The 24,626-nt window shown below is 37.5% G+C and overlaps 4 protein-coding genes across 4 annotated transcripts; 1 reads left to right on the forward strand and 3 right to left on the reverse strand.

Moving 5' to 3' along the window:
* Window positions 1–1,215: 1,215 nt before the first annotated feature.
* LOC141904605 (uncharacterized) lies at window positions 1,216–2,607 on the reverse strand. Its single transcript, XM_074793216.1, has 4 exons — window positions 2,501–2,607; window positions 1,959–2,341; window positions 1,492–1,551; window positions 1,216–1,407 (listed from the first exon to the last, which is right to left on the reverse strand). The coding sequence occupies exons 1-4, from the start codon at window positions 2,598–2,600 to the stop codon at window positions 1,216–1,218; spliced, it is 735 nt and encodes a 244-aa protein (XP_074649317.1). The 5' UTR covers window positions 2,601–2,607.
* Window positions 2,608–2,707: 100 nt separating this feature from the next.
* LOC141904016 (solute carrier family 25 member 16-like) lies at window positions 2,708–6,335 on the forward strand. The gene is made up of 8 exons (XM_074792456.1): window positions 2,708–2,812; window positions 2,985–3,077; window positions 3,366–3,499; window positions 3,674–3,740; window positions 4,166–4,354; window positions 4,478–4,640; window positions 5,052–5,120; window positions 5,452–6,335. The coding sequence occupies exons 1-8, from the start codon at window positions 2,731–2,733 to the stop codon at window positions 5,621–5,623; spliced, it is 969 nt and encodes a 322-aa protein (XP_074648557.1). The 5' UTR covers window positions 2,708–2,730; the 3' UTR covers window positions 5,624–6,335.
* Window positions 6,336–8,353: 2,018 nt separating this feature from the next.
* On the reverse strand, window positions 8,354–14,722 carry LOC141904663 (uncharacterized). Its single transcript, XM_074793292.1, has 4 exons — window positions 14,493–14,722; window positions 11,268–11,360; window positions 10,954–11,103; window positions 8,354–9,095 (listed from the first exon to the last, which is right to left on the reverse strand). The coding sequence occupies exons 1-4, from the start codon at window positions 14,677–14,679 to the stop codon at window positions 8,836–8,838; spliced, it is 690 nt and encodes a 229-aa protein (XP_074649393.1). The 5' UTR covers window positions 14,680–14,722; the 3' UTR covers window positions 8,354–8,835.
* Window positions 14,723–17,359: 2,637 nt separating this feature from the next.
* LOC141903485 (uncharacterized) lies at window positions 17,360–21,092 on the reverse strand. Its single transcript, XM_074791606.1, has 7 exons — window positions 21,087–21,092; window positions 19,821–19,948; window positions 19,568–19,709; window positions 19,232–19,435; window positions 18,802–19,200; window positions 18,559–18,714; window positions 17,360–18,376 (listed from the first exon to the last, which is right to left on the reverse strand). Exons 1-7 carry the CDS (start codon window positions 21,090–21,092, stop codon window positions 17,360–17,362), a joined length of 2,052 nt encoding a protein of 683 aa, XP_074647707.1.
* Between the last annotated feature and the right edge of the window lie 3,534 nt (window positions 21,093–24,626).

Consider the following 24,626-nt stretch of genomic DNA (forward strand, 5'->3'; position numbering starts at 1 on the left):
AAATTGGTACTTTATCGGTGTTATTAGGGTGCCATAGTGGTTTGATAAACTTTACGAATGCTTTTGTGTTGAAATATCTATGGTAAAATGACTCGCTTGTACCTAGAAAGAATGAATTGAACCCTATTATTCAATATTTATGAATATTTCGCATAGGCCTATGAGTATTTCTTTCATATTTGGCTATTTTACATCAACAACTTTATGAAGATAATTTTCACCACAATTATACCGCCAACCCGCTTAAACCGGATTAGTTGGGACCGATAAAGTCCATCCAGTTTATGTGAATTCTAAATCATATTTTACCTGGTCCATTCAATCCAGATTCGATCAAAATCCATATTAAACTGATCCTGGATTAAGCGGGTTTGACCATAAAGAGAAAAGCTAGATACGTTACCCATACAAATGATTACAATTAGCCACCAAAGAACAAACATGCTGTAAACACCTCTGTCAGATAACTTCCAAACCTCTTTTGTTGTAAATCGACCAAATATTGTACGAATAATTTTATTGAATTAGATCCTCTTCATGTTTTATGTAGTCTTTAAGAGAAGAAAAGCATTATGTTGGTGTAAATGTAGGTAACATGTGCTACCGATATAAGTCATCTGTAAAATGGGCAGGTATGTCATCAGTTTCGTAGCGGTATTTGCTGCCTTTGAACAAACTCGAGCAACAGGTGCTTAATGAAAATGTGTTCCAAATGTTACCTTGATCTAAATAGATATCAAAACACATTTAAACTCGAATGCCCTTTAAATTTATTCAGTAAAACTTGCAGAAATTTTTTCCTATCAGTCATTTTTTCCTGGGTAGTAAAGTCGGGGCGGTGGATCCAGACCGTATTTTCAAATGCACATGAGGTCTTTTTTTGATGCCCTTCTGAAAGTCGGCAAGAAATTTCATTGAAAAACGTATAGGTTGTAGGCAAGAAAAATTACCAATTTTTTAGGGCAGCTCTTACAAAAAGGAGCAACTGATTTGTTTAAAAGGGCCATATTTTCAGCAATATCAATAATCAATCCGGGCATAATGGCACAGTTTTAGCCAACTTAACAAATGAAAAAAAATACTAATTGGTAAGAGGGAAATGACTGTCAGATACACATCAGAGTACCATCTCAACTGAAAAGGCAAAGAGATTGAAAGTGCAATTCAGATATTACAAAAACATCAAATATCTTTAGAATAACGATTTTATTATTGCTACGTAACTAGATTGAGGACTGCCCTCATACAAACTATAGTAAACAGATAAACAGCGAAATCGATAAAACACTGATTAACAACAGAGGTGACTTTAACATATGTATCAACGATGTCTGCTTTTACTCCGGCTAATCTCAATAATCCGATTAACATATCTCCACTATGGCCTCTGTGAGATTCAAAATTGCCCTGAAAATATACGCCGAAAGATGTTTTATAAACTATTCAACTATTAAAGGCGATTCTGGATTATTAATATTGGCAGAAACTTACTTGGATGAAATTATGTGAAATAATGGTGACTTGCAGTAAAATAAATGGCACGACGACAGACTGAAACAGATAAAATCAATAACTGAATGCTGGTATTTCAATTAATAATATTAAAATGTCCTTAATCAATTATTAAATATCAAATATGCCTTAATTCACCCCAGGACCCAATTTCACAGTTCTGGTATGACTCCAGGACCCGGTTCCACAGTTGTGAGTTAGAGTTAACTCCGAGTTAAAGTTAGTTCATATTCAATGAGTTCACTCAGAGTCAAATGTGAACATTATTAGAAAATCTCAGAGTTAACTCTTACTCATTGCTTTGTTAAGGAAAAGAATTTGGATTTAAGTTTCATAAATTTCGTAATTAAACTAGGTGAACAAGATAAAAAGTCTGAGTGAATCAGTATTATCTTACAATCTAAATTCATAATCTACAAATTAAAGTAGGACTACATTGCACCTACCCGCAAAAATATAACTGCGGCAGCGTTGAAAGTGAATTGGACGAAAATTCCAGCGATGATAAACAACAAAGTTTGTGTTTCAATAAATATCGTTGGCTCAGTATGATGTTTTGAAGCAGTCGCCACTGTCTCCTCCGAATTCGTTTCCTCTACTGTTTCTATGATTGAATTCTGTAATAACTCGTTTGACTCTGGTTGCAACGAGGGGGGTGAATTTAAAGATGATTTGCTACTACTAGCACTGACAACAATAGGTTCAGGTTGGCTGATATCGTCATCAAGGTGTTGCGTCTCATGTTTAGGTTCATTGTTTTCCGTTTTTGGTACTTCTGTTGTTGTTGTGTCGGTTATTGCTGAATCTGTCGAACTCCTCGCCTTCACTTCTACAATCAAAAGAACGAATCTCAAATCTTGTCATTATTGTTCAATAAAACCTGATTTAAATTACTCATGACCAGCCAAGTTTTGCAGGTTAATGCTATTTAAAGAACTTAAGTATCAACCGAAGCTTTTAACGTGTATAAATGATAAATTGCGCTTACCACTGATTCCCAAAAGCTTCTGCATCCGAATTTCGGAATTCTCCAGTATTTTTCGCCTCCTTATCTCGGCTCTGGACATTTTCACTTCGTTAGACGCCATGTTGGTTTTTCGATTTGACGTCATTAGAGGATTTCGGGAATTCCTCACATTTCAATCAACATCCTTCACTTTCGAATGTTAGGTTCGAATCCTTCAATGAAGTAGACTTCACGCATGTTATGTATTAAAAATGACATCTGAAAATGTAAAGACTCTTCCCTACGGTTCACCCGAGAAAATTCAACGGTTGTTTAAACTTTTATTTGCCGGTGGTAAGATAATGCTTATTAGATTTCCCAGACGAATAATGATGTATTTTCAAAGTTTTATATTCCATTCCATGATTGATGAAAATTATTGTATTCCCCAATTTTTCTTCCAATCAAAATTAATTTTAATTTATTACTGACTCTATGCTAAAAATGTTGATAACCTTTCTTTTAGGAATCGCTGGTATGTGCGCTAAAACTACGATAGCTCCACTAGACAGAATAAAAATACTTCTACAAGCTCATAATCAACATTATGATCGATATGGTGAGTTCTAGGTTATCCGGCCGGTAATCCGCCGCCGGGGCTTATGATATTGGCCTAGTTTTGTAAAAAGGATTAACTCTAATATTTATTTAGATAAACTGAATTAATGGAGAGTACTTTATAAAAGGATTTACTCCTAAGCCTTAATCAATCTTGATGAACTGAAACAGAAATTTACTCGATTTAGTTGAGTTAAACCTTTTTGTGACACGCAGACACATAAAGCAGAGGGAAAGATTACAAGAATTGGAAACCATAATGATGTTCTAATTTTGTTTAAACTTGAAGGTGTTATTTCTGCATTGAGAAATGTCGTAAAGAGAGAAGGTCTAACTGGTTTATACCGAGGAAATGGAACTCAGATGGTGCGAATATTTCCTTATGCGGCTCTACAGTTTGTTTCTTACGAAAATTACAAAAAAGTAAGAACATTTCGTTTGAAAAAAGAATTTTCAGTGTTTGAATGTAATAAGCATATTTCTCAGCATTATTCTTGTATGTTTCTTAGCATTATGTTTTAGATTGCCCTAATTGAAAATGAATACAGGATTTTCCAGATTTGATATCTTTGATTGACTGATCATTTCTTCTTGCAGATCTTGATGTCACAACTAAGAACATCTCATCCACACCTAGCTCAGTTAGTCGCTGGTTCTATGGCCGGTAAGGGAATTTTCCTTGCAGTAACACGCGTGCAGCAGCTTAATGTGATTATCTTCGTTTAGATATCATTAAAACATTTTCCAAACAAAACCTCGAAATCAGCTTGGGGATATACAGGATCTATACACAATACCAAGCATGTTTCAATGCTATCTATTCTTGTGATCATCCGTATAAATTCCGACAGAGATCAGGAAAACTTTTTAGTTAAAGAATTAACATTGCTTTGCATTTGGATTTTACTATTGCTAAATCGCTACTAAAAAAAAATTCAAAAAAAATTTAAGGTACCGCCTTAAACATTTAATCATATTGTCACTTTGAAATGCCAGACGGTTTTTGATTGCCAAACTGGTAATGACTATTTGTAATTGGCAGTGAACAAGTTAGGCCTCTAATGATAATTGTTTGTTTCATTTTTGTAGGAATGACAGCAGTATTAGGAACGTATCCTTTAGATATGGTGCGAGCGAGGTTAGCATTTCAAGTGAGCGGCGAACAAGTTTACTCAGGGATAGCGGATGCATTTCAGAAAATCTGGAAAACCGAAGGAGGTTTACCGGCTCTTTACAGAGGAATTGTCCCGACTCTAATGGGGATGGTTCCGTACGGAGGTAATTAGGTGCAGCCATAAAAGATTTTAACGTAATGTTTCTATTATTTTCTCTTCTATCGATGATTTTATCCGTACCTGGTTCCCATTTATTGCTATGTAACTCATCATAATCGTTTTGCAGGATTCTCCTTCCTCGGGTTCGAAACGATGAAACAGATTTCGCTCGGTTATTTCCCGTTGATTCTCGGCAAACCGAATCCGAAAAATAAAAACGAACTCGTACTGAATATTCCGGCTCGCCTGCTGTGTGGAGGAATGGCTGGCGCGTTCGCGCAGACAATCTCGTGAGTACAACCTGAGTGCATGAATGAATTTATCTCACAAATATATAAACATAAGCAGGAATACGAATAATGTTTTGATTAATTACATTTCAATTGAAAATGTGCATATTTGAGGAGGATGGAGGATTCCCCAAGCCGTGGGATCTGTACCTGGAGGGGGATGTCCTCTTTAAAGAAAGTAACAATTACGATTATGTAATATGATAATATGATAATCATAATTGTGACAAGATTAGAATAATGATGAGGATTGTAATGGATTGTTATAATCAAAGAGGAAAAAAGAATAATAAAACAATAATAAAAATGATAATAATGAAAAACATAAATATTGTGTATATAGTGTATGATGATGTACGAGAGAGAATGAAATGGCAAGTTTGTATACGGTGAACGTTTGTTATTTTACAGGTATCCTCTTGATGTTGCTCGTAGAATGATGCAACTGTCAGTTCTATTGCCTCGGTCGGACAGATTTAGGTAAGTTACAGTTACATTTAGCTATATTGTTATTAGACAATGGAATTCATCTTAAGAAAGCAACCATGGAATCTAGTTATAACGACCTCAGATATATTGATTCATCAACTAATACAAACCTAGAATTTTGTCCGGAATGATTTAATTTTCATGTTGGAACAACAAACAATCACTTATAATGACCAGATTTTCTGGTCTCCTGAAGTTCGTTGTAACGAGGTTCTGCCGTGAGATATTGATTTTTTTGTGATCAGTTTTTTTATTGAAATTGCGGTCAAAGTTTCGCTATAGAATGAAGCAAAATCTCTCATTGTCAAATCATCAATTTCAGTAATTGGTTTCAAGTATTGAAAGACGTGTTTCGTGAACACGGAATCTCGCGAGGACTGTACCGAGGAATGAGTATCAATTATCTGCGAGTGTCGCCGATGATCGCTGTATCGTTCACGACGTACGAAACTATGAAACAATTTCTGAGTTTAGACACGGGAATCGACAGTTGACCGACGTGACTTACTGTAGACACGATGCGAGCGCGCGTTCAACTCTTTCAAAAAAAGCATGTTTGTGATATACGGGTACACAACGTCGAAACGGTCGTGACGAATGTGAAATTATCGAAACATTCCTCGCAGGTTTTTGGTAGTAGAAACTAATACTACGTGTATTTGCTACTTAATGTTGATCATGTCTGCACGTTGCTTTTGTCTCTGTATCTTTCGTAGATGAGAGAGCTCAACATCCGCAAATCCGCAGAGTAAAACTTAGTCTACTGTATTTCTCTGGCTCATTCTCAGTATTTACTTGATTTACGAACAGTCAGTCTCATTGAGTGCCAATTGAAATTTTACGTCGATATTACCGCAAATCATAGTCATAAGTGAACTAGTGAATGATTTGAATATTCTGTTAGTTCTAGGGAATAGGGTTAGGGGTACATTTTAAGCCTATGCCAAATAGTTATTTGAAATTGATTGTCATATGTTTGAAGTAAAAAAAGGTCGATGCATCTATTAGTTTTAACATTGGTCTTCCATACATAACCTTCCATACTTTTTGGTATAGTGGACCCCATTAAATTGAAATAATTTTGAACTTCATCCGGTTTATGAGAAATTCTGATTTTATCAATATTGCAAAGTAGTTTCATTTTGTCTGGCGGTTTTTGTTTTATTGATGGATGCGTTGTTTTACGGTGTGCAATATACTGTCTCCCTTTATGTTCGATATGTTCAATAACTAATAGTTTTTTATTCGTAGGAAAAAATCAGTGTGAAATTAATGAGTATTAATTAAGAATACGATAATGTTTTAATTGATCATGATGTCATGAATAAAACCAATTTTCAGAAAAAGAAACGTTATTTCTGTTGCTTCGTTTTCATTTGAAAGTTGTAATTTCCTGAGGTTTGTAGGGGCCTCCGTTGCTTTATCCTATATTAACCTCTGAATCCTAAGATTGATTCTCTTTGAAAACTGAAGGGGGATGGACACTTGTAGGGAATATGTTGAAAGTTTCATCCAGAGTTTGGTTGAATTTGTCTAACAGACGTTTTGGACAAACAACACGCCCAAAACAGTTTTCGGGCAGGGTGTTTTCAAAGGTATATGCATTTTTTCAAGTTTCATCTCCACTGTGGCCACTTACATGGAAAACCCAGGGGATCAGAGGGATCTAGAAAAAATTAGGGAAAATTGCAAAAAACCTGGAAAATCTCAGGAAATTTGGATATTCTATTGACCACGTGTTTCTTTTTATCAGTACATGATTCAATGAAAAATCAATGAATTGTAACATTGTTAACCTAAAATTCCTTTGGAAACTCAGGGAATTAGTTAATTGGCGGATAGTGCTACTCTGATCTCTCGACCACGCAGAAAATCCTACTACAAAGATGACTTAAAGCCTGTACAATATAGGAATATTAACATATTTCCGTCTCTTTTTATAGTGGATTTTCTGCATATATATTCGTCTTCGGAAATTGTGTATTATCTCGACAATTCCGTCCTGCAGTTGAATTTGTCTAACAGTCGTTTCTGGGCAATAAAGCATCCGAACAGTTCATAAAACAGTTTGTCGGACGGGGTCCAGTTTCACAAAACGGAGGATTAACCCCTAACCAATTTAAGTTAAACTGAATAAATGAAGATTTCTATTCGATTTAGAAGTTAAACGTTTTTTTTTGTGAAACTGGCTCCGGGGAGTTAAGGATATGCGATGGAAAAAAAATAAAATCCATTCAACCTGGTTGCTGGGTGAGTGTTAAATAATCCGAAAACATAAGATAAACGGGCCCGGTTTTATAGACAGGTATTAACTTTTAACCCTGGGGCTAAATCAATTGAAAATGCATTGAGTTAACCCCCATGTTAAAGATACCAGGGTACGTTTGCATCGCATGATATTTATTTACAAACCACTCGTTTTTTAGCTACAGAACCAGCAGTAACAAGTAATATGGGCACTAACAAGGTCAAGGGTTTTTTCCACTGAAAATCAATTATGGATGCCAAACAAACTGTGTAAACTTACCAGAAACTAATTACTTAACAAAAAAAGGAAAATTTAATATCAGAAAAAACGATTATAACCCTTGAACACGATATTGTTTATACAGTAGCATGACGACACAACCACAATCTCGTTTAGAGATCAATATCAAAAATAATGCAGCTACGTGGAAATAGTTGAATGGTTTATGAATAATCAAGATGCCAGTGCCTTTTGCCGGGTAGAGATTGAAATAAGCAACTCCCAATAGACCATTGACTATTAAAACTGAACCAAAAACCGTGGAATCTGGCCTCCGAGTTAGACTCTAATCACTGTTAAACGTTTTTCACTGTCAAATCAAACGTAAGGAGACCTAGGGTAACCTATGTTAAGCCATGCAGGACGAATCATTTAATGCATCACACGGATTAATACTTCAACTAACTTCGAATAAGATGAGAAATATTTGACATATTTGTTCAAGATGATATATGGAATAACAAACTGTAGTTTTTTCAATTTTGTGCGTGGACGTCTTAAATGGACAGCCGCAGTGAGTTCGCCTCCGACTCGATCGTCTGCACCGTCGAATCCCATAGTTGACTCGTGTTGTTCGGCATAAAAACCAGTATAGCGGGATTTAGATTTAAAATAATTTCCAATTTATTTTAGTTAAAAGCAGCAACCCGACCATTGCAGTTACTGTAAAAGTACAAAATATGAAAGCGCCGTCGTAATATTTGCAGCGGAATAATGTTTGGTATATATTTACAAACGTAGTTGCACGATAGCCCATCGAAACGTGACAGCCGATGAGGTATAAAGTTCGAATCCTTGGATCGGTTGCACATCAGTTATGACTTAGATTTAATTAAGACAGTCTAAGACCATCTTAGGTCTCTAGCCAATCTAGCAGCTTAAGACTATACAGGCACTTTTGGACTTGAATGTGCAACTGCGGGTTCTGGTGGGTGACTTCCCTGGTCTCTACAGTAATCAAAAAGGAAAACTAACTAATTGATAAAGTCCCGAGTGGCGATCAGCGAATTGAGAAAGAAAAAAGATCATCGAAACGTTTGAATGGAAAATCTGACATCCCCGCTCTGACGCAAGCTCGCAATCGAGCTAGGTTTCTGTCTCGATAGTCTTTGCGGTGCGAGCATCGTCACATACATCTCAAATCTATCAATCCTTACGTCGAGGTGCAACGCATAAGCTTCACATGGAACAAAGTTGTCTGTACTTAGAAGGGTAATTCATCATAATTTGCGTCATTTTCTGAGTTACCCACAGTATCAATGCACCGTTTATCAACTGTAATATCACGACTGCCCAACACAAGTAACACGACCAGGACAGCGAAATAAGCTTCACCTTCACGAGTTCTGATGCGATAGTTTGTGATAGCACTTCGTCGTATTCAGAAAACGAAGACACATTTAGGTGCATCAGAATTGCCGTAAACACGCAATAAACACCTGAAATTAATAAGATATCCATTCAAGAATCATATACATCATTTTGTGGAAATTTCACGTTACAAAGGAATTTCATGGTACGTATTGTACAGTTCTTGCAATGAGACAATGGATGATGTCCATCATACCATGGCCTCTAATACGTTTAAGAGTCCACGATTCTACTAAACGTAAACATTATAATCGTTCCCATATGATCTCGGAATATTCCTTGAAGACTTTTCGAAAATCTCGGAAAAAGACACGCTTTCGAAGACGATGGTCTTGGTTTCCAAACTATTTCAAGATAATTTCTCGATGAATATCATGCAGTTTAAAACGAATTTGAAAAAGACTTTCAAATGATTAATTTTTTATGGAAACATTGATGATATGCAAAATCTATGAAACCGGATATAGGCTTAATATAACGTCAGGATTAGATCGTGCTTTGTTGAATTGTGGTATGAGGGTTTGATGCGATGTCAGCAGCTTTACGCCTGTGTGCTTATGTGTACTTTTTTCGTGTGGAAAAATATCGGAAACCTTGTCGATTTTTGTGTTAGAAAACATTTACGACTCGCTGAATAGCGTCGTATTCAAAACTACGGGTGGTGAAGTGACAGATTTTCACAATTTTACGCATCAAGTATATTAGGCCTATAATCCACACATGTGCTGCAATCTTAGAAAATCATCCTTATATTATCATAGTATCTACGGTAGTTAGAGTTGCCAAAAACTCGTTGAAATCCTTTAACATTGATATTCATAGTATATGAAATCTGTGTAGTTATCTTTAACAATATTTAGAATTTTGATGTTGGAGAAAGTGGGAAAGGTTATATGTTTACGTGTGAAGAATCCGCACGCGAATACGCCGACTGAATTTCATTGTCAACGAGTTCTTAATTTTGAAGGAAAAGTAATAAATTTGATCAGGAAATAATGAGACTTTTGTAGGAACGGATATTATACGCTTCTTTTATGGTATCCGTGCGTCTAAAATCAATACGCGTCTGATCTGCACGGCTTCGCCGCGAGGAGTGTCTTTTAACGACTGTTTCGTGAAAAATTGTGTGAAAAATTGTCTTATCAAAATTGTCTTATCAATCTACATTAAGTATATCATCTTTGTGCGGGAGACTTTTATTACGTGTTGTTTTATGGCATCAGTCTGTAAGAAGACGGTAAACACCGGACGACACAACGGTCTATCGATAATTGAGTCATAAAACCTAGCATCAGCAGGTGCTTGCAGATCACTCATAATGTCAGGAATAAAGACCGTGGAAATGCGTTTTAGTAACGTATTTCATATCAGGCAGTCACTAGCAGGATTCTGGCTTAGTGTTATGACCGCATATTTTCTATGATGAGCCTTTCCCATCTAAAACATGATGTCTATCTTACCAGTTGCCCTGCCCATTCCATATTCTGTATTCTGAGCAAGCCCGTGTCGAGTGGGAATTCGGAGGTAGCAAACGAACCCCCTCGAACTTTTCAAGTGCCGTTCGAAAAGTCAGTGTCAAAAAATTCGGGCCAAGATTTTCGAAATTTCGATACAATTTTCATGTTTTTTTCAATGAAAAGTAATCCATTCTCAAATGATTTATTCACCAGATGTTTAAGATATGTCCTTTTTCAATAGGAAAGTGCCCGTTTTCACGGTGAAAAAGTACGCTTTATCTTGAAAAACAACTGCCCTAAAAAAAGCTCGGCACGAAGCTACTGTTGATGAAAGCTCGCTTGGGAACATGGGGAATTTCTACATCACAGATATCCATGCTAATCCAATACTAATAAAATACTAATTTCGGGTTCTTTTGCGTGTCATGGTTCGAGCTCTTCATGAGTCCTGTGTGCCACAGACCCTTACCTGCCGCGAGTCCACAGACACCAGATATCATCATTGATACAGCCTGTTGTCTGATCATACCAAATATACACAAACTCGTCGATATCACCGAAGCTGCTAATGCGACAATCGCACATACCTCTGCCGACCTCACTAACTCAAATTCCCAAGCTGAAATTAATTGAAAAAAGATGATAGTTGATTGAAAATCCCACTGAGCCAGGAATAATCGGCGGAAGAACCAATTCGTAAATTAAAAGAGGAGGTCTTATTCAAACACGAAACAAATATTTTTACTCCAAAGCTGAGGGTTCCAATTATCAGGAATGCATTACCTGTGCCAGACTTCTTGAAGTATTTTACAGTGATGCCAAAATAATGAAGGCACCTAGTCGGTCTATTTATATTCAAACTGGCGCGATACTTATCTAAAAAAAGAAACAAGCCAAACGAATTAATAATTGATGCGTAGTTGGTACACATAGAGAAGCTGATATCCTATCTGTTTACCGATTTACCGTGGAAAAAGCCCTCAAATGTATCGGTAGAGTAGTCACTCTCTGGCGTGGAGAACCGGTGATAAGTGTGAAACCCACTATTTACAAACAAAATGCAAAGGATTAAAAACGAGTTTTGTTTATCAAGAATTAAAACCAAAATTCACGACGGCGTTTCGAACTCTCGCTAGAGATACCAGTGATCATCACACAGCTGACGATGATCTTTAGCGACAGTTCGAAACGTCGCCATATATTTTGATTCCAATTTTTTATGAATAGAATTCGTTTTTAATCTTTGAATTTTGTATTTAGTGAGTTTTACATCCTTATGTGCACGGCATGTATAGGGCGACACTCATGGGCATTGCAGTTCACGCGTCGCGACTATCAACTCATTATGGATTCAACTACCGCCGATTGTAACGGGCAATTAAAACTCCGTATAAGAGCATTTAACGGACGCGTTAATTAGAAATACGAAGCATATTAGATTACTTTTATTACCGGCTAATTCAAATGAGTTTCGTCATATAGTTTCGGCGTTGTGTACATTGTTCGCAATATGACACGATTTATGTTTGGATCTATTAAAATTCGTCGTTAGATCGGGTGTAAAAATGGGAGTAATTATCGAGACATTTTTGTAAGTAAGTGCTACCGTCTAGGCTTTAATTGTCTAAAACGGGGCACATTGAAGCGGTTCTATTTCTTTTCCGCGTTTATCGGGAAACTCTCATGTATAGTGTAGTTCATCCCGAATAGAACATGATACATTTTCACCGGGAACGTATTTTCAAAACAAGGTTCTACGTTCATTTCATATTTGATTATCATATAGCGTATTGTATCGGTGTCCGAGAAAGAAAGATATACTGACATCTTATGAATATTCGAAACAATATACCAATCGTGATATCTAGGACGATTAACAAATAAATGAATCCATTCTCACAATTTCACCGAATTAACATGTTTTTTTTTATCTTGAATTGGGATTGACACTGTTACATATCTAATTGGTATAGATTTCGTTTGATTTTTTGATTTGGTGGCCGGGAGCGAAACAGGGGGTTTGATTTTGAAATCGGAAATCGAAGTACAGATATGATAGCTGTGTGATCGGGGTCAAAATTAAATAATAAATTACTAATTGGGAAATTCTGACTGAATTAACATGTTTGCACGTAGTGTCTTCCAATCGTCCCAGAAAACATGCATTGATAAGGAAATGTGAGGTGAAATAGTTACCCAATACAGTTACAACTGTCCAGGACAATGATGTATGTATCAGGTTGATAGTAGTGTATTGATTCTCGGTTATGATACTCAAGTACTCGATAATTCTTATTCCAGCAATTGAAAGCAGTTGATTAGTGCTTACGAACGTGCACCTGTACATTCTCGGGAGACTTATCAGTAATTTGATTGTTCTCAGCAACGGTCCACCAATTAAACCGAGTATTGAACAACGCGAATAACTGAATGGCGACAGTCAAATTTATCTGCAAGACGATGCCCCCGAGTCCCGTATGATATATAATCGGGAATCGAACCCAGTTCAGTCGATATGTTCTGGGAGAGAAGGCAAAGAGATATGATGCGACATTTTGACGAATTTATCTAAGTCGGGGATAGCAAACGAACCTCCTAAAAGTGCCCTTCGAAAAGTCAGTGTCAAAAGATTTTGGTCGAGATTTTTCGAAATTTGGATACAATTTTTTGGACAGGTCAAATTACTGCGTGTGAATTGCAACTGGTTCCGGAAGTGACTCACTTTAGTAGCATTTTAAAGTATCGAGTGAGCGGTTTGCGCGTGAATGCGTTCTCTAATTAGGTGCGGGCCAAATTTGACTCGGGCCTGATCCATGCCAATCTGGCCCGGGCAGAAATCTGCTCTCTCCGCGTGGTCATGGCCTGAGCGATGAGTAGTTTTTTTCGTGTGAATTATAGTAAGGAAAAACCCGGTGAAGCGTTATTCGCCTTTACGCGTTATATCCATACGGAAACACCTTTCAAACAAACCTTATCTAAACCACTAGACTTAAATCGTAATCCGATGTTTGCGTGGATAACGCATTAAATGCTGTTAGTCGGTGTGATCAAATATTTATTCTGATTGTTCCAACGGTGAAAAATTTATCATATCGTGGACGAAATTTCAATTTGCTGAACCTGACGGGAGCAATAAAATACGCATCTTATTAGTGTTTGATGTGTGAATGTCATCAATTGCGTCACTATCGGTGTTTCATTAAGTTCTGTAAAATATATAACAGTTTTGGGAAATTGCATGGAATTTATACGAATCACTATAGCTTTAAGAATACTGAATTCCACATTCAGTCATGTTTTCTATACTTAAAAGCCGCGATCACACGGCGACGATTTGGTTCGGGCCAAGTTTGGCCCGCGTCTAATTAGAGAGGGCGTTCACACATAAACCACTTGATACTAACAAGCAAAGCGAGTCACTTCCGGAACCAGTTGCAATTCAAACGAGGCCTAAATTGGCACGAGCCAAAGGTAGCCTCCTGATAGTGGCTTTGGAACCATCATTTTAGAGTCGGCGAAACATATTATGACCGAATCAACCGTTTCGCCTTTCGGGATACACGATCAGTCTGTTTTCGCAATCAGACCCATGTTCGTGAGATATATATGTGGGTGGGGTTCATGTTCAATTTAGCTAGAACAAAGCGGGCGTCTTGGGCGCACTAGTCAATAAGAATTCATGCTAAATGAAAAGAAAATGTTATGGACTCGAGCGATGTTCGCTGATATCGATCCATGGACTCTAACATGATATAACAAAGGTCTACGTATGGAAAAAATTTTTAAACATGTATTATGTAGTAATAGTTGTAAGTGTAACGTTTCTGTTTGATATTTCCTTTTGAATTGAAAATGAGCGGATCTAATTTTTTTTTTTAGATGGGTGGGGTTCATTCGAGCGCTTCGAATAAACACCGAAAGTCTGCATGGGCTATATATAAATGTTTTGCAACTCTGATGTGGTCATGGGATGGTGACCATCAAAAAATATATGATTAGAGCACTTACCTCCGATACTGTCACATACCCTCCACAATCCACCGTTCTCCCACAGGGGGAACGTCAATTGCGACGTTTCATTAGGGGATTTGAACCTGATTGTAAAGTAACCGTGCTCGGAACCCGGTTCTATTTTCACTAAGTCGTAAGTCCGTCGGTTCGGCTGATCGATAACGTTTAAATTGTATTTCAACATCCTCCAATTGTCGCTCAAAAGGGCTGTAAATAACAAAGTCGTACTAACGAGGCCCAGAGGAACTGGTAGATAATACTCGGTATTTAACGCCAACGACATTTCAAATGACTGCTACTGACTTATCGTCTTCCTAAATCATTTACATATCCACAACTACACCGAGACATAGCGCGCAAATTTTCACCTCCTTTTTGAAAAAAAACTGAACTCAAAATCGTTCTCTTCGAACTTTCTCGATTTTGTGAACTAATGAAAAATATCACATCCTCACGCGACGCCGCGTCGTCCGTCTGAAATCGAACAAATCACTTCCGTTAAAAATGGTCGTCCGTGTTATCCATCTTATTATCAGTTCTGAGCGATCTAACGGTGGCGGTTAACGACTTTTAATTCAGCGAGGAAGTACCCTTTAAATATTGCATACCGCACGGTGAAATTCCGTATACTCACAGCGTTTACGATGCAGCCGCTACCGCGTGCTTTGTCAGAAACAATCGGTAATAATGTATTCAGCCGCACAATCTATAGAATTTCATTGGGATGCAATTAAATACCCGAGGTGAATATGATGATATTGTTAATCGATGTATTTTGGCACCGTCATAACTGTGTTCCAGCTGATGCGTCAACAATAGAAAGTCCGACAGCAGACGAGTTTCAACGAGGAAGACAAATCCTCAATTTCAACGCGAGCCACATTCCGATACCGGCAGCGATAAAATTCCGTGTTCGATTTATTGTTGATATTGTTGTTAACGAAAGAAACGTTGAAAACAAGAGGTATACGGATAGCGCTACGACAACTTTGAGGATTGCTGGGTCCACTTGTTCATTTACGGTTCTGTCCCCACAGTTCAGGTTTATCTATCAACTATTCAGGAATGCTATATATACCCGTGTTGTGACGATTATAAAGAGAATCCCACAATAATGACTAAAAAATCCGAAAATTCGGAAAAGTTCGTAAATGTTTCCTTGAGCTAGTTTATTCAACGTCTCGACTGAATCCGAATAGAGATTTTCAGGAATACTGGGTTTTTATTCACCGAGGTTACGCTTCGTCCTCTCAAATAACCATTGAACGCGATCCTAGAACGTATGCATACCAGGTAATACGTGAAATGGGTATATTATATATGTGATATTGAAAAAAAATCTGTGCACACGAGAACATGCAAAATATCATCAATATTAACGTATATCGTATTTCATGTTAATTCATAGCTATTTATTTCATGGGAGAAATTGCCGATTAAAAACCATCTGCTTCCCCTTTACTATGTATGAATATAAATGTGTATAATATATATATATATATATGTAAATATGTAGGTCTACATGTTGTACCCGTAATGTTATTGACGTTTGACGACTGGGACCACTTGATGTGGCAAAATACATATATATTGAAAATAGGCGATTTGATATTGAAATCCACGTTACCACCATCTGAAAGATGTAGAAGTTAATTTCAGTATGAACCGCTTGCACTTGTTGTCCAACGCAGTCGTAATATTTGACGTTTCGGTTGAGTATCGGATTCGGATCGTATCATGCTCGTCTGTTTCAAGTATTCTGATAATGTCAACCACCATACCATCTATGATCGCGATTTACGAAATTTTAGGTTGCGCTTTGATGTTTTGGTCAGGCTCTTTGGGTATGTGTGAAATGGTTTAGAAGCGACGTCGAGCGATATCATTGAATACGCCCTAGTAATAAGGCTAAAAACTGATACCTTGTTGCTCATTTCTGCTGAATTAACTCGGCTGGTCATCTATCTACCCTGTTCGATACTTTTTTTTTAGATCGTGATCTAACTAACAATAACAGATAATGGTTATAGAAATTAACTGATTACTAATCTTGTAGCAGTTTACAAAAAAGTGACCAGGTCGATTAGGAGAAACAATGTATTTCTTTTTTTAGCCCTATGACGTGTCTGATGGTGACATTTTCGACAGAAACGAGCTGTAGGTCTATTGGTTTAAATGCCGTATCCTCTCGTGTTGATTAGAAATATGTCTGTAAGACTCTTACCTCTGTTCCGTATCTATTCGTTGATTACAAATATTTCATTCAAAATGTATAGAAATCGCTATAGGTTTGTATGAAAAGCTCTTACTCTAAAAAAGCATTTACTCAGGGCCTGACAAGAGTCGAAACTTCTGAACTTTGGAAGACTATCAAAAGTGAATAATTTGTTTATAGGGTTAGTGGAGGATAGTTTTTCAAAAAATTTTCATACGATATCATGTGAGTAGTAAAAGACAATAGAAAATGGTAAAACTCAGAATTTATAATTCAAATTTTCTTTTAATGTTAACAAAATTCATTTTTCATCTACAAACTTGCGGCGTATGACAGCGTAGAAATCATCCAATATTTCGTATACAATATTCATGGCGTTACACAGAACACGTTTAGAACAATACTGGTCGAAAATACAATTTTAGCATTAACTCAATATTTCATCATATTTAAGTATATATTTTGCAATGTATACGCGTGTGCAAATCAATATTCATATATTATTCTGTACATTACACTTGTGTTTGAGAGAAAATATTATCTATGACATTTTTTACAGATATTTAGCACCATTTTTGACAAACATAATACACAAATATACATATATACACGTATATTTTCAAGTCAAGGCAGAAATATTAGTATATATCTATACGATTGAGATAGTCGACGCAATTTCCCGTCGTTTCGCTACGTTCGTTATATTTTGAAGCGGGTCTCGTGGCATCTGTACGATCACGTCTTTCGGATGTACCGTTCTGATATCGGTTGCGGTGGTTGCCGTTTTCAATCCGCGGTTTCGTCGCGAGCGCCGGCGGCCGGAACGAGTCGATAGGGTCGACCGACCAGACGCGCGCGCCCCGTATCGGGAACGACGTGAAGTAGGCGTCGGATAAAATCTATCGTTCGATAGATAGTTTATACTGTCGCACGAGGAACACCTGGACATCGCAGAACCTGGTCCGCTGACATAACCGCACGATTCCAAAGTTCTCGGCGCTCGCGAAACGTCCATTCCATTTTTGATACTTTGGCCGGTAGGGGGCGATACAACGGATGCATCGCATGACACGTGACCCTCACGTCGCATGTAGGTTCTGATGAAATTATAAGTTGCGCAATTGTCATCTAGGGCGTAACTATCGGCGATGGTTCCCGCTAAATTTTGTTTCGCACAAATATCATCGTAAACAGCCGATTTCGGGCGACAAGTATCGATTTCTTTTACTATAGCAGTTCTCAGATGCGTACTAATATCGTTCAGATTATCGAGATCTTTCACTAATCCGTAGACGATTCGTTCCGATGCGCAACTCTTGATACTTTTTACGCTACGAAGACTGGCTCGACGTTTCAACTTGGAATTTTTCAGGCTGCGGTTTGTAGCCATACTTTCGTCGAGTTCGTGACCGTGGGAATGGGGACACGTGCACTGAGGTTCCGGGACGTCGTTTAAAGGTGGACTGCCTTGCGTCGACACTCCGGAGTCGATCGTATTAGGGCTGGATTGCAAGTCGCTGCTAGGTAGTTGATATTCTGCGCCAGTGTCTCCATACCCGCTATCGTAAATAGGAGTATCTACGAATTCCTGGTCCACCATCAATCGTACCAGTTTCTGACGAGCGCTGACTACGTGAGTCTGCAGAGATTGAATCGTTACATCTTTCTGCACAAAAAAAAACAATCATAAGTTTTCATGAATTTTGATAAGAATCATTTTCATTAACTTCAAAATTCGGTAAAGATGTTCGCGTCGATCAGAGAGATTTTGTATGCGAATACTCCGATACAGTTGCTCCGAGCAGGGCGGTCAAAATCGTTATAGATCCTACACATTTAGTTACTTACTGAAGTTAAAGATTTTTTAAGTGCTCTATTCTCTGCTACTAAATGATACATTTCCTCTTCTATTTGTTCGTAACTTGAGTTTGGCGAACCGAACACTTGTGACGTCAGCGTCACTTTAGAGAACTGATCGGCGCTGCTGTTCTTCCAAGCCAGAATCTACAATATTCAGATAGACAGGTTAAATAATCTGCAAAAGATTTGCATGAACAATGTGTTGCAAATTAAACATTTTCAATGCGTTACCTTTGGCGTAAATACGAGGAATAATGTAACCGTGGTTGATATCCAAACGACTGCAGCAACGAATACGTAAAGAGCATCCGGCCATTGTTGCATCTTCGACGTCACGGCGACGCATGCGCAACCGGCAATCATGGTCACGTGGCTGCTGATAATGATCGACGACGATTCGCTCATTGCGGGTAGTGTCACGTGACGGATGGACCACGAAAGGTATGTACCGTAAAATAACAGCGCCCCCTTGTAGACAATAATACCAGAAAGCCAGGCTGAACTGTATTGACTTCTACACGAGCTCATCGAAATGATATCTTGCATCGGTTCGGACGCATTCAACGATATCTGAAATGACATAATGAAATCATATTCGAAATGTGTTTTAAGAATTTCTTCGTGAACGAACTTAAGACGCTAATCATACCTCCAAAGTGACTTCAAGTGGGTCAAATCCTTGCCACGCTCCTAACACTATAACATCAACGACGACCAGCGTGAAAACTATGCCGATCAGAATTCCATCTTTTATCACGATTCGTTTGACGGTTGTATTTCGAAATATGCGATAAACACGCCACGATTTGGCGAACATCGATCCATATAGAAGTGAGAACCCAATGTTTACCATCCAACACCAGATCTGAAATATAACAGGAATTATTTTTGTAAATTTGACGTTACAAAGATGGACATGGTACGAAAATTGCATCATACGGTTCAGGGGAAGTGTCTGCAAACAAGGTATGATTCTTAATTCGTTCGGTCAACTCACCTGACATATAACGCTAGATGACTGAGCGCTGTCTACACTTGTATTCAAACTGTTCAGTCCATAAACTGAACACGAAAGATAAGCTAATGCGCCCCCTAGTAGCAATAAGAGATTTATATTCGGACTGGACATCTTAATCAGCCTGCAAAATGAAGAGAAACGATATGTGAAGATGTGTATCAGTCGTTTCTTCCAATAGCTGAGTACGTCTCCAGGAAAAGTAACGGTTATGTCATCGACAAAGCTTGCTTACCTCAGATGTCTGTATCGGCAGTTGAATACTAAAAACAACAGGCAGAAAACAAGTCCAAGCACCGAGAATACAGAAACAACTACAAAACACACCAGCGACGAGTTTCCTTCGTTTTCCATCGTGATCACCTGAAATTATACAATATATTTCAATAATCAAAAACATAACTATTGACAATATTTTGAAGTTTATCCTTTTTTCATTCGTGAATAGCACCACCAAGCGGCACGAAGCTAAAACAGTTGCGTTCGTGGGGCAAACTCAAAAAACTTCAAAAGATTTCTGAGAATTCTCGAAAACTTATCTCACTAAGTAGGGGATGGTCTCGAGGTCCGGATCCCTGCTTTCCCATTGAGGTTGTCCTCCTCGTCAGAGATAGTTAAAATCTACAGATTTGACACTCACTCTATTGGAAATTGAAAATTTTCGGATGTATTTCTTCAAAAAAATATCTAACACCGAGGGTCGGACTCGCTAGTAGCATATGAAAATGTCTTGTCCTCTCGACCCCAGCCATCCAATTTCTAGATCTGCCCCTGCTGTTGGATATGAGTGTTCTTGATCTGCTCATGGACTCTAAATCGTTTTATAGTCCATGATCTGCCCCTTGAGGATGAGTATCACGACCGATCGTGTCAACTTCCGGTCGATAACAACCCTTAATTTACGGGACAGTGAATAGCGGCTAATGCAATCCCAGCTCTCAATGATGGCGGACGTTAATTAATTCCTCGTGAGCAAACAATTCCTTATGAATGTCGTACAAAGTTAATCTCATCGCGAAAGGAAGTCGTATTTGAATGTATTTGATCAGTCACGAAGAAATCTGACAAAGCAGGATTAGATAACGATCAAGCGAATGTCCGTTTCAGTGTCCGTATATACGGTGTAATTTGTCCGTTTTAAATCGCGCGATGAACAACAATGTCCGATGCGTAAGACAGTAGAGATAAGTGTCTTTCGAGATTTAGTAAAACCATATATCTATACCGATGGACTTAAGCAACCATGCCCCGTAAGTGTGAGTTGGAAAATGTACATCCAAGTTTCAAACGGATTCTGCACAGCGACAATTTTTTTTTAAATCCCGAATTATATTTGTCTCGGTTCTAGAAATATGTTTAGAATAAGCAGAAAGTAAACTCACGTATAATTATGGAATATTAACACTCAATTGCAAATGCGTCAGACTGGCATCTACGCAATTATCAGGTGAAAATCTCGTGAAAATTAGAACGTGGATGACATTTCAAATTGGAAAATTACGGCCATTGTGTTTTGAGGCGTCAAGCTGTGAAAGTGGTTTTGGCGATTTTCGAACAGTAAAACCTAGTTATTTCAAGTTGATGAATCACATTTTGTCTGTTTATCAGTTTTTGAATAACTCTATAAGGCATCATATCTAAGAGTACATTAAAATGTAAAAACCCTGATGTGCCTCGTAGGCCAAATCTTGGCCGGTCGGTTTAGTTTAATTTTCTCTATGCAATTTATAATAATGTAATATGTAAACGAACCGAGTTGCACAAAAAAATTAATCATGACAATAATATGAAAGCGTGGTAAGAAATCTGCTAAACAAAGGTCACATTTATTTGAAATATTCAAAAATGTCAAGCGAGTTATAGATTCCGTTATATCGGCGATTAAAGGTCGAATTTAGAATAAGTACAGGGTTTAACAAATTGACGACTGATAGTTATGACATAAATGTGTGAATAAGCCAGGTGGTCAGTGGAAGTAAAACACCTCGTCATTGTGAAGTCACACTTATACCTTTCACACTTAACCGTAGAAGAAAGAATGCACCTGGTCAAAATCGTATGACCACAATTGATTACGATGCAAACTCCAGAGGATTTCCTTTCGAATTAAGGGGTTCTTCGCGGGTTTTGTGACCCATTGTCTACATAATGCAAACACAATTCGTTGAACGTTTTTGAAAGGATACTTCTTTAACACGCTGACATTCATTGATTTCGTTCGACACATTTTCTATTCAGTTGCATCAGATTGAATTAGATGATCGGCAATTTTAACCAGACGTCAGTAAACATTTATTTCGTAAGAGTCTGATGATTAATTTCGCACAAAGGACGATATGAGTTTGAGGGTTTTCCGATAGCAGGTATGAATCGATAACTAATAGAATGAACCCGATGACTGAAATAATAGAAAGCTATTCTTCGACCTGTCTCATTCCTAAGCTGCTTTGCGGGTTAATTCGCGCACTCAAAAACAGATTTCAAAATCGTCTGGCCACAAATGGTGGAGTATTGAAGATGGCAACGTATTCGTGGTACCGTGCCCGAATTACCATTAGCAGCCAACACACGCGCTGAAGTACGCCTGGCATTCATCAGTGTAAATAACTGCTGTCAGTCGAGGTACGATTAAATTTCAGATGAAGAGTTAAAAATAGAGGCTCATTACCAATCAATTTTCACATAATTACCACACAAACGCGTTCACTGGTCAATATTGAAATTGAGCAACGACCCCGAGATAAGTTTTGCTAGTTTCAGACAGGAAAAACCTTTTCGTTCGTGTTGACCTAGAATTTTACCAATTCATATTTAGCCGTAGTCTTCGTAAAGAATCGAAGTTAGTGCTGTGTTCGACCTAAACGAATTCTATAAAATCGTTCAAATTGTGTTCGGCCTTGATAAATTCAGGCGAATATCTTCAGGTCATAATTCAAAAGATTCATATCTCGTGTATACCATTCATTCACTTCCATATACTGCAGGCGCAGCTGCTTTTATAGGAAAGGTTTTTCAATCGCGTGGCATTTTATGAAAAAAAAACCTATAAGAACCGTGTTAGTACCGGACAAAAAAACCACCCCAGGGGTGATCCTAATATTCTATAGTATAGTGACCTCTTCTATAACCAAACTAAAGAAACTCGACTCGGCACCCCTGTTTAGCCGGAAGTTAAAGATTACGTTTCTGTGAAGAGACTACGGTACTTGTATAAAACTTGTACTTTTGGCGACGTACAAACATTCCGATATAGTTTCAATGTAACATTCATCGAGGAAATGCAAAAAATGGTGCGTCGAAGTGTCGAATAAATCAAACGTCAGTGTCTTAATCGATACATACATATGCAAACTTGAAGCAAATGCGTCAGGTCATTATTTCAGTTGGAATAATTATGAAATGTTACTGGTTTTCGCGAGTTGATATGATTACGAATTGCTTGAATGGCACAACACGCATTCACCGCTGCATTGTTGATCACTTTAACCAATATTTGAATTATCGATCTTGTTATCACACAACGCAATTAACTCGACGTATAAAACAATAGTTCTGTTGACGAGTTATATTACAGAATTAACAGTTTTTGTTTACACTTTCTGCGCTGTGTTTTACGCGTATTCGAGTCAATATTGTTTAGTCAATATACATCAGGATTAAGCAATTTCGTTAGACAAAGCCGCGCTCACGCCTGGATATCACGTCCCGGAGATGATAATAATTACTGCAACGATAACAGTGTTTGTACCACGTGATTAACTAACAAACGATAACGAACCAATAGGCTTATTGATTTATCAACTGATTGGTGTGCTCGAAGTCCTTTCGAAAAAGGAAAGCGTTGCTAGATTTTGAAAAATGTCAGCAAAAAAACGACGCGTTATCCAGGGTCGGATCCTAGGCGAGGGTGCAGGGTTGCGTAGCTCCCCCATAAACGACGTGAAGTTGTCCAAAAATTCAACAGCAAAGTGAAATATGTTAACTGACGCCCAAAAAAATTAAATTGTTTAGAAAAATCCATATGCTTGTTCTCTGCATTTCCAAAATTGAGTTTTCCGTTGAGCTTTCTTTCAGTGTGTAAGCTTTAAGTTATATGAATCAGAATCATTAAACCCCGAATCAGGCACTGTAGATCCGACCCTGTTATCTAACTAAGTTCGTTTTCACTGATATATCCAGAATCGGTCATCCTTATTACCGAGATGATGTATTTTACCGAGATGAACCGAGATCAACCGAGATGAAATTAAATATAACATATTTATTTATTCCATATCGATTTTAACCATTGAAATCATATCATATCAGTAATAAATGCCTGCTGGGTTCATATTTTACATATTTTGTCGGATATTTTTGGAAAAATAACTTTTAACTTTACCGAGATGAGATCGTCGATCAATCAAATTCAATGAAATTTTATTGCTAACCGAGTTTACGTTTTTGAAGTCAAAATTTTTTTAAATAAAAAAATATGTAAAATATGACTCTAGGAGGTATTTATTATTGATATAACATGATTTCAAGTGTTAAAATCGATAAGGAATAAATAAATATGTTATATTTAATTTCATCTCGGTTGATCTCGGTAAAATACATCATCTCGGTAATAAGGATGACCCTCGAGAATTATCCATCAGATCTAGATTTCTATTCTCAACCTAATGAAATTAAATGCCTAATACCAAATATCCGGGACTGTGGAACAGGTCCCAAGTTTCATTAATAGCATTTGCATTAATAGCAACTTATACGTATAGGCAAAAAATCTTTGGTTTAAATGAAAGCAAAACAAAACTTGATTCAGTGAACTAAAATAAGGTTCAAACACAAAATCCTAGAAAAGGATTTGCCAAAATTCGAAGAAAACTGAAAACTACACATAATCACTAAGTTGGAACACCGTGGTTCCCATGATTAAACCTCTGTCCGAGATGGTGAGAATATTAGAGAGAAATTTACCTTTCGTATCGATGAGTTATTTCCACATTAGACCAAAATAAAAACTGTCGAGTTAAATATCAGATATCCACGATAGACT

Source organism: Tubulanus polymorphus, chromosome 4 (assembly GCF_964204645.1).
Source record: "Tubulanus polymorphus chromosome 4, tnTubPoly1.2, whole genome shotgun sequence".
Lineage (NCBI taxonomy): Eukaryota > Metazoa > Nemertea > Palaeonemertea > Tubulaniformes > Tubulanidae > Tubulanus > Tubulanus polymorphus.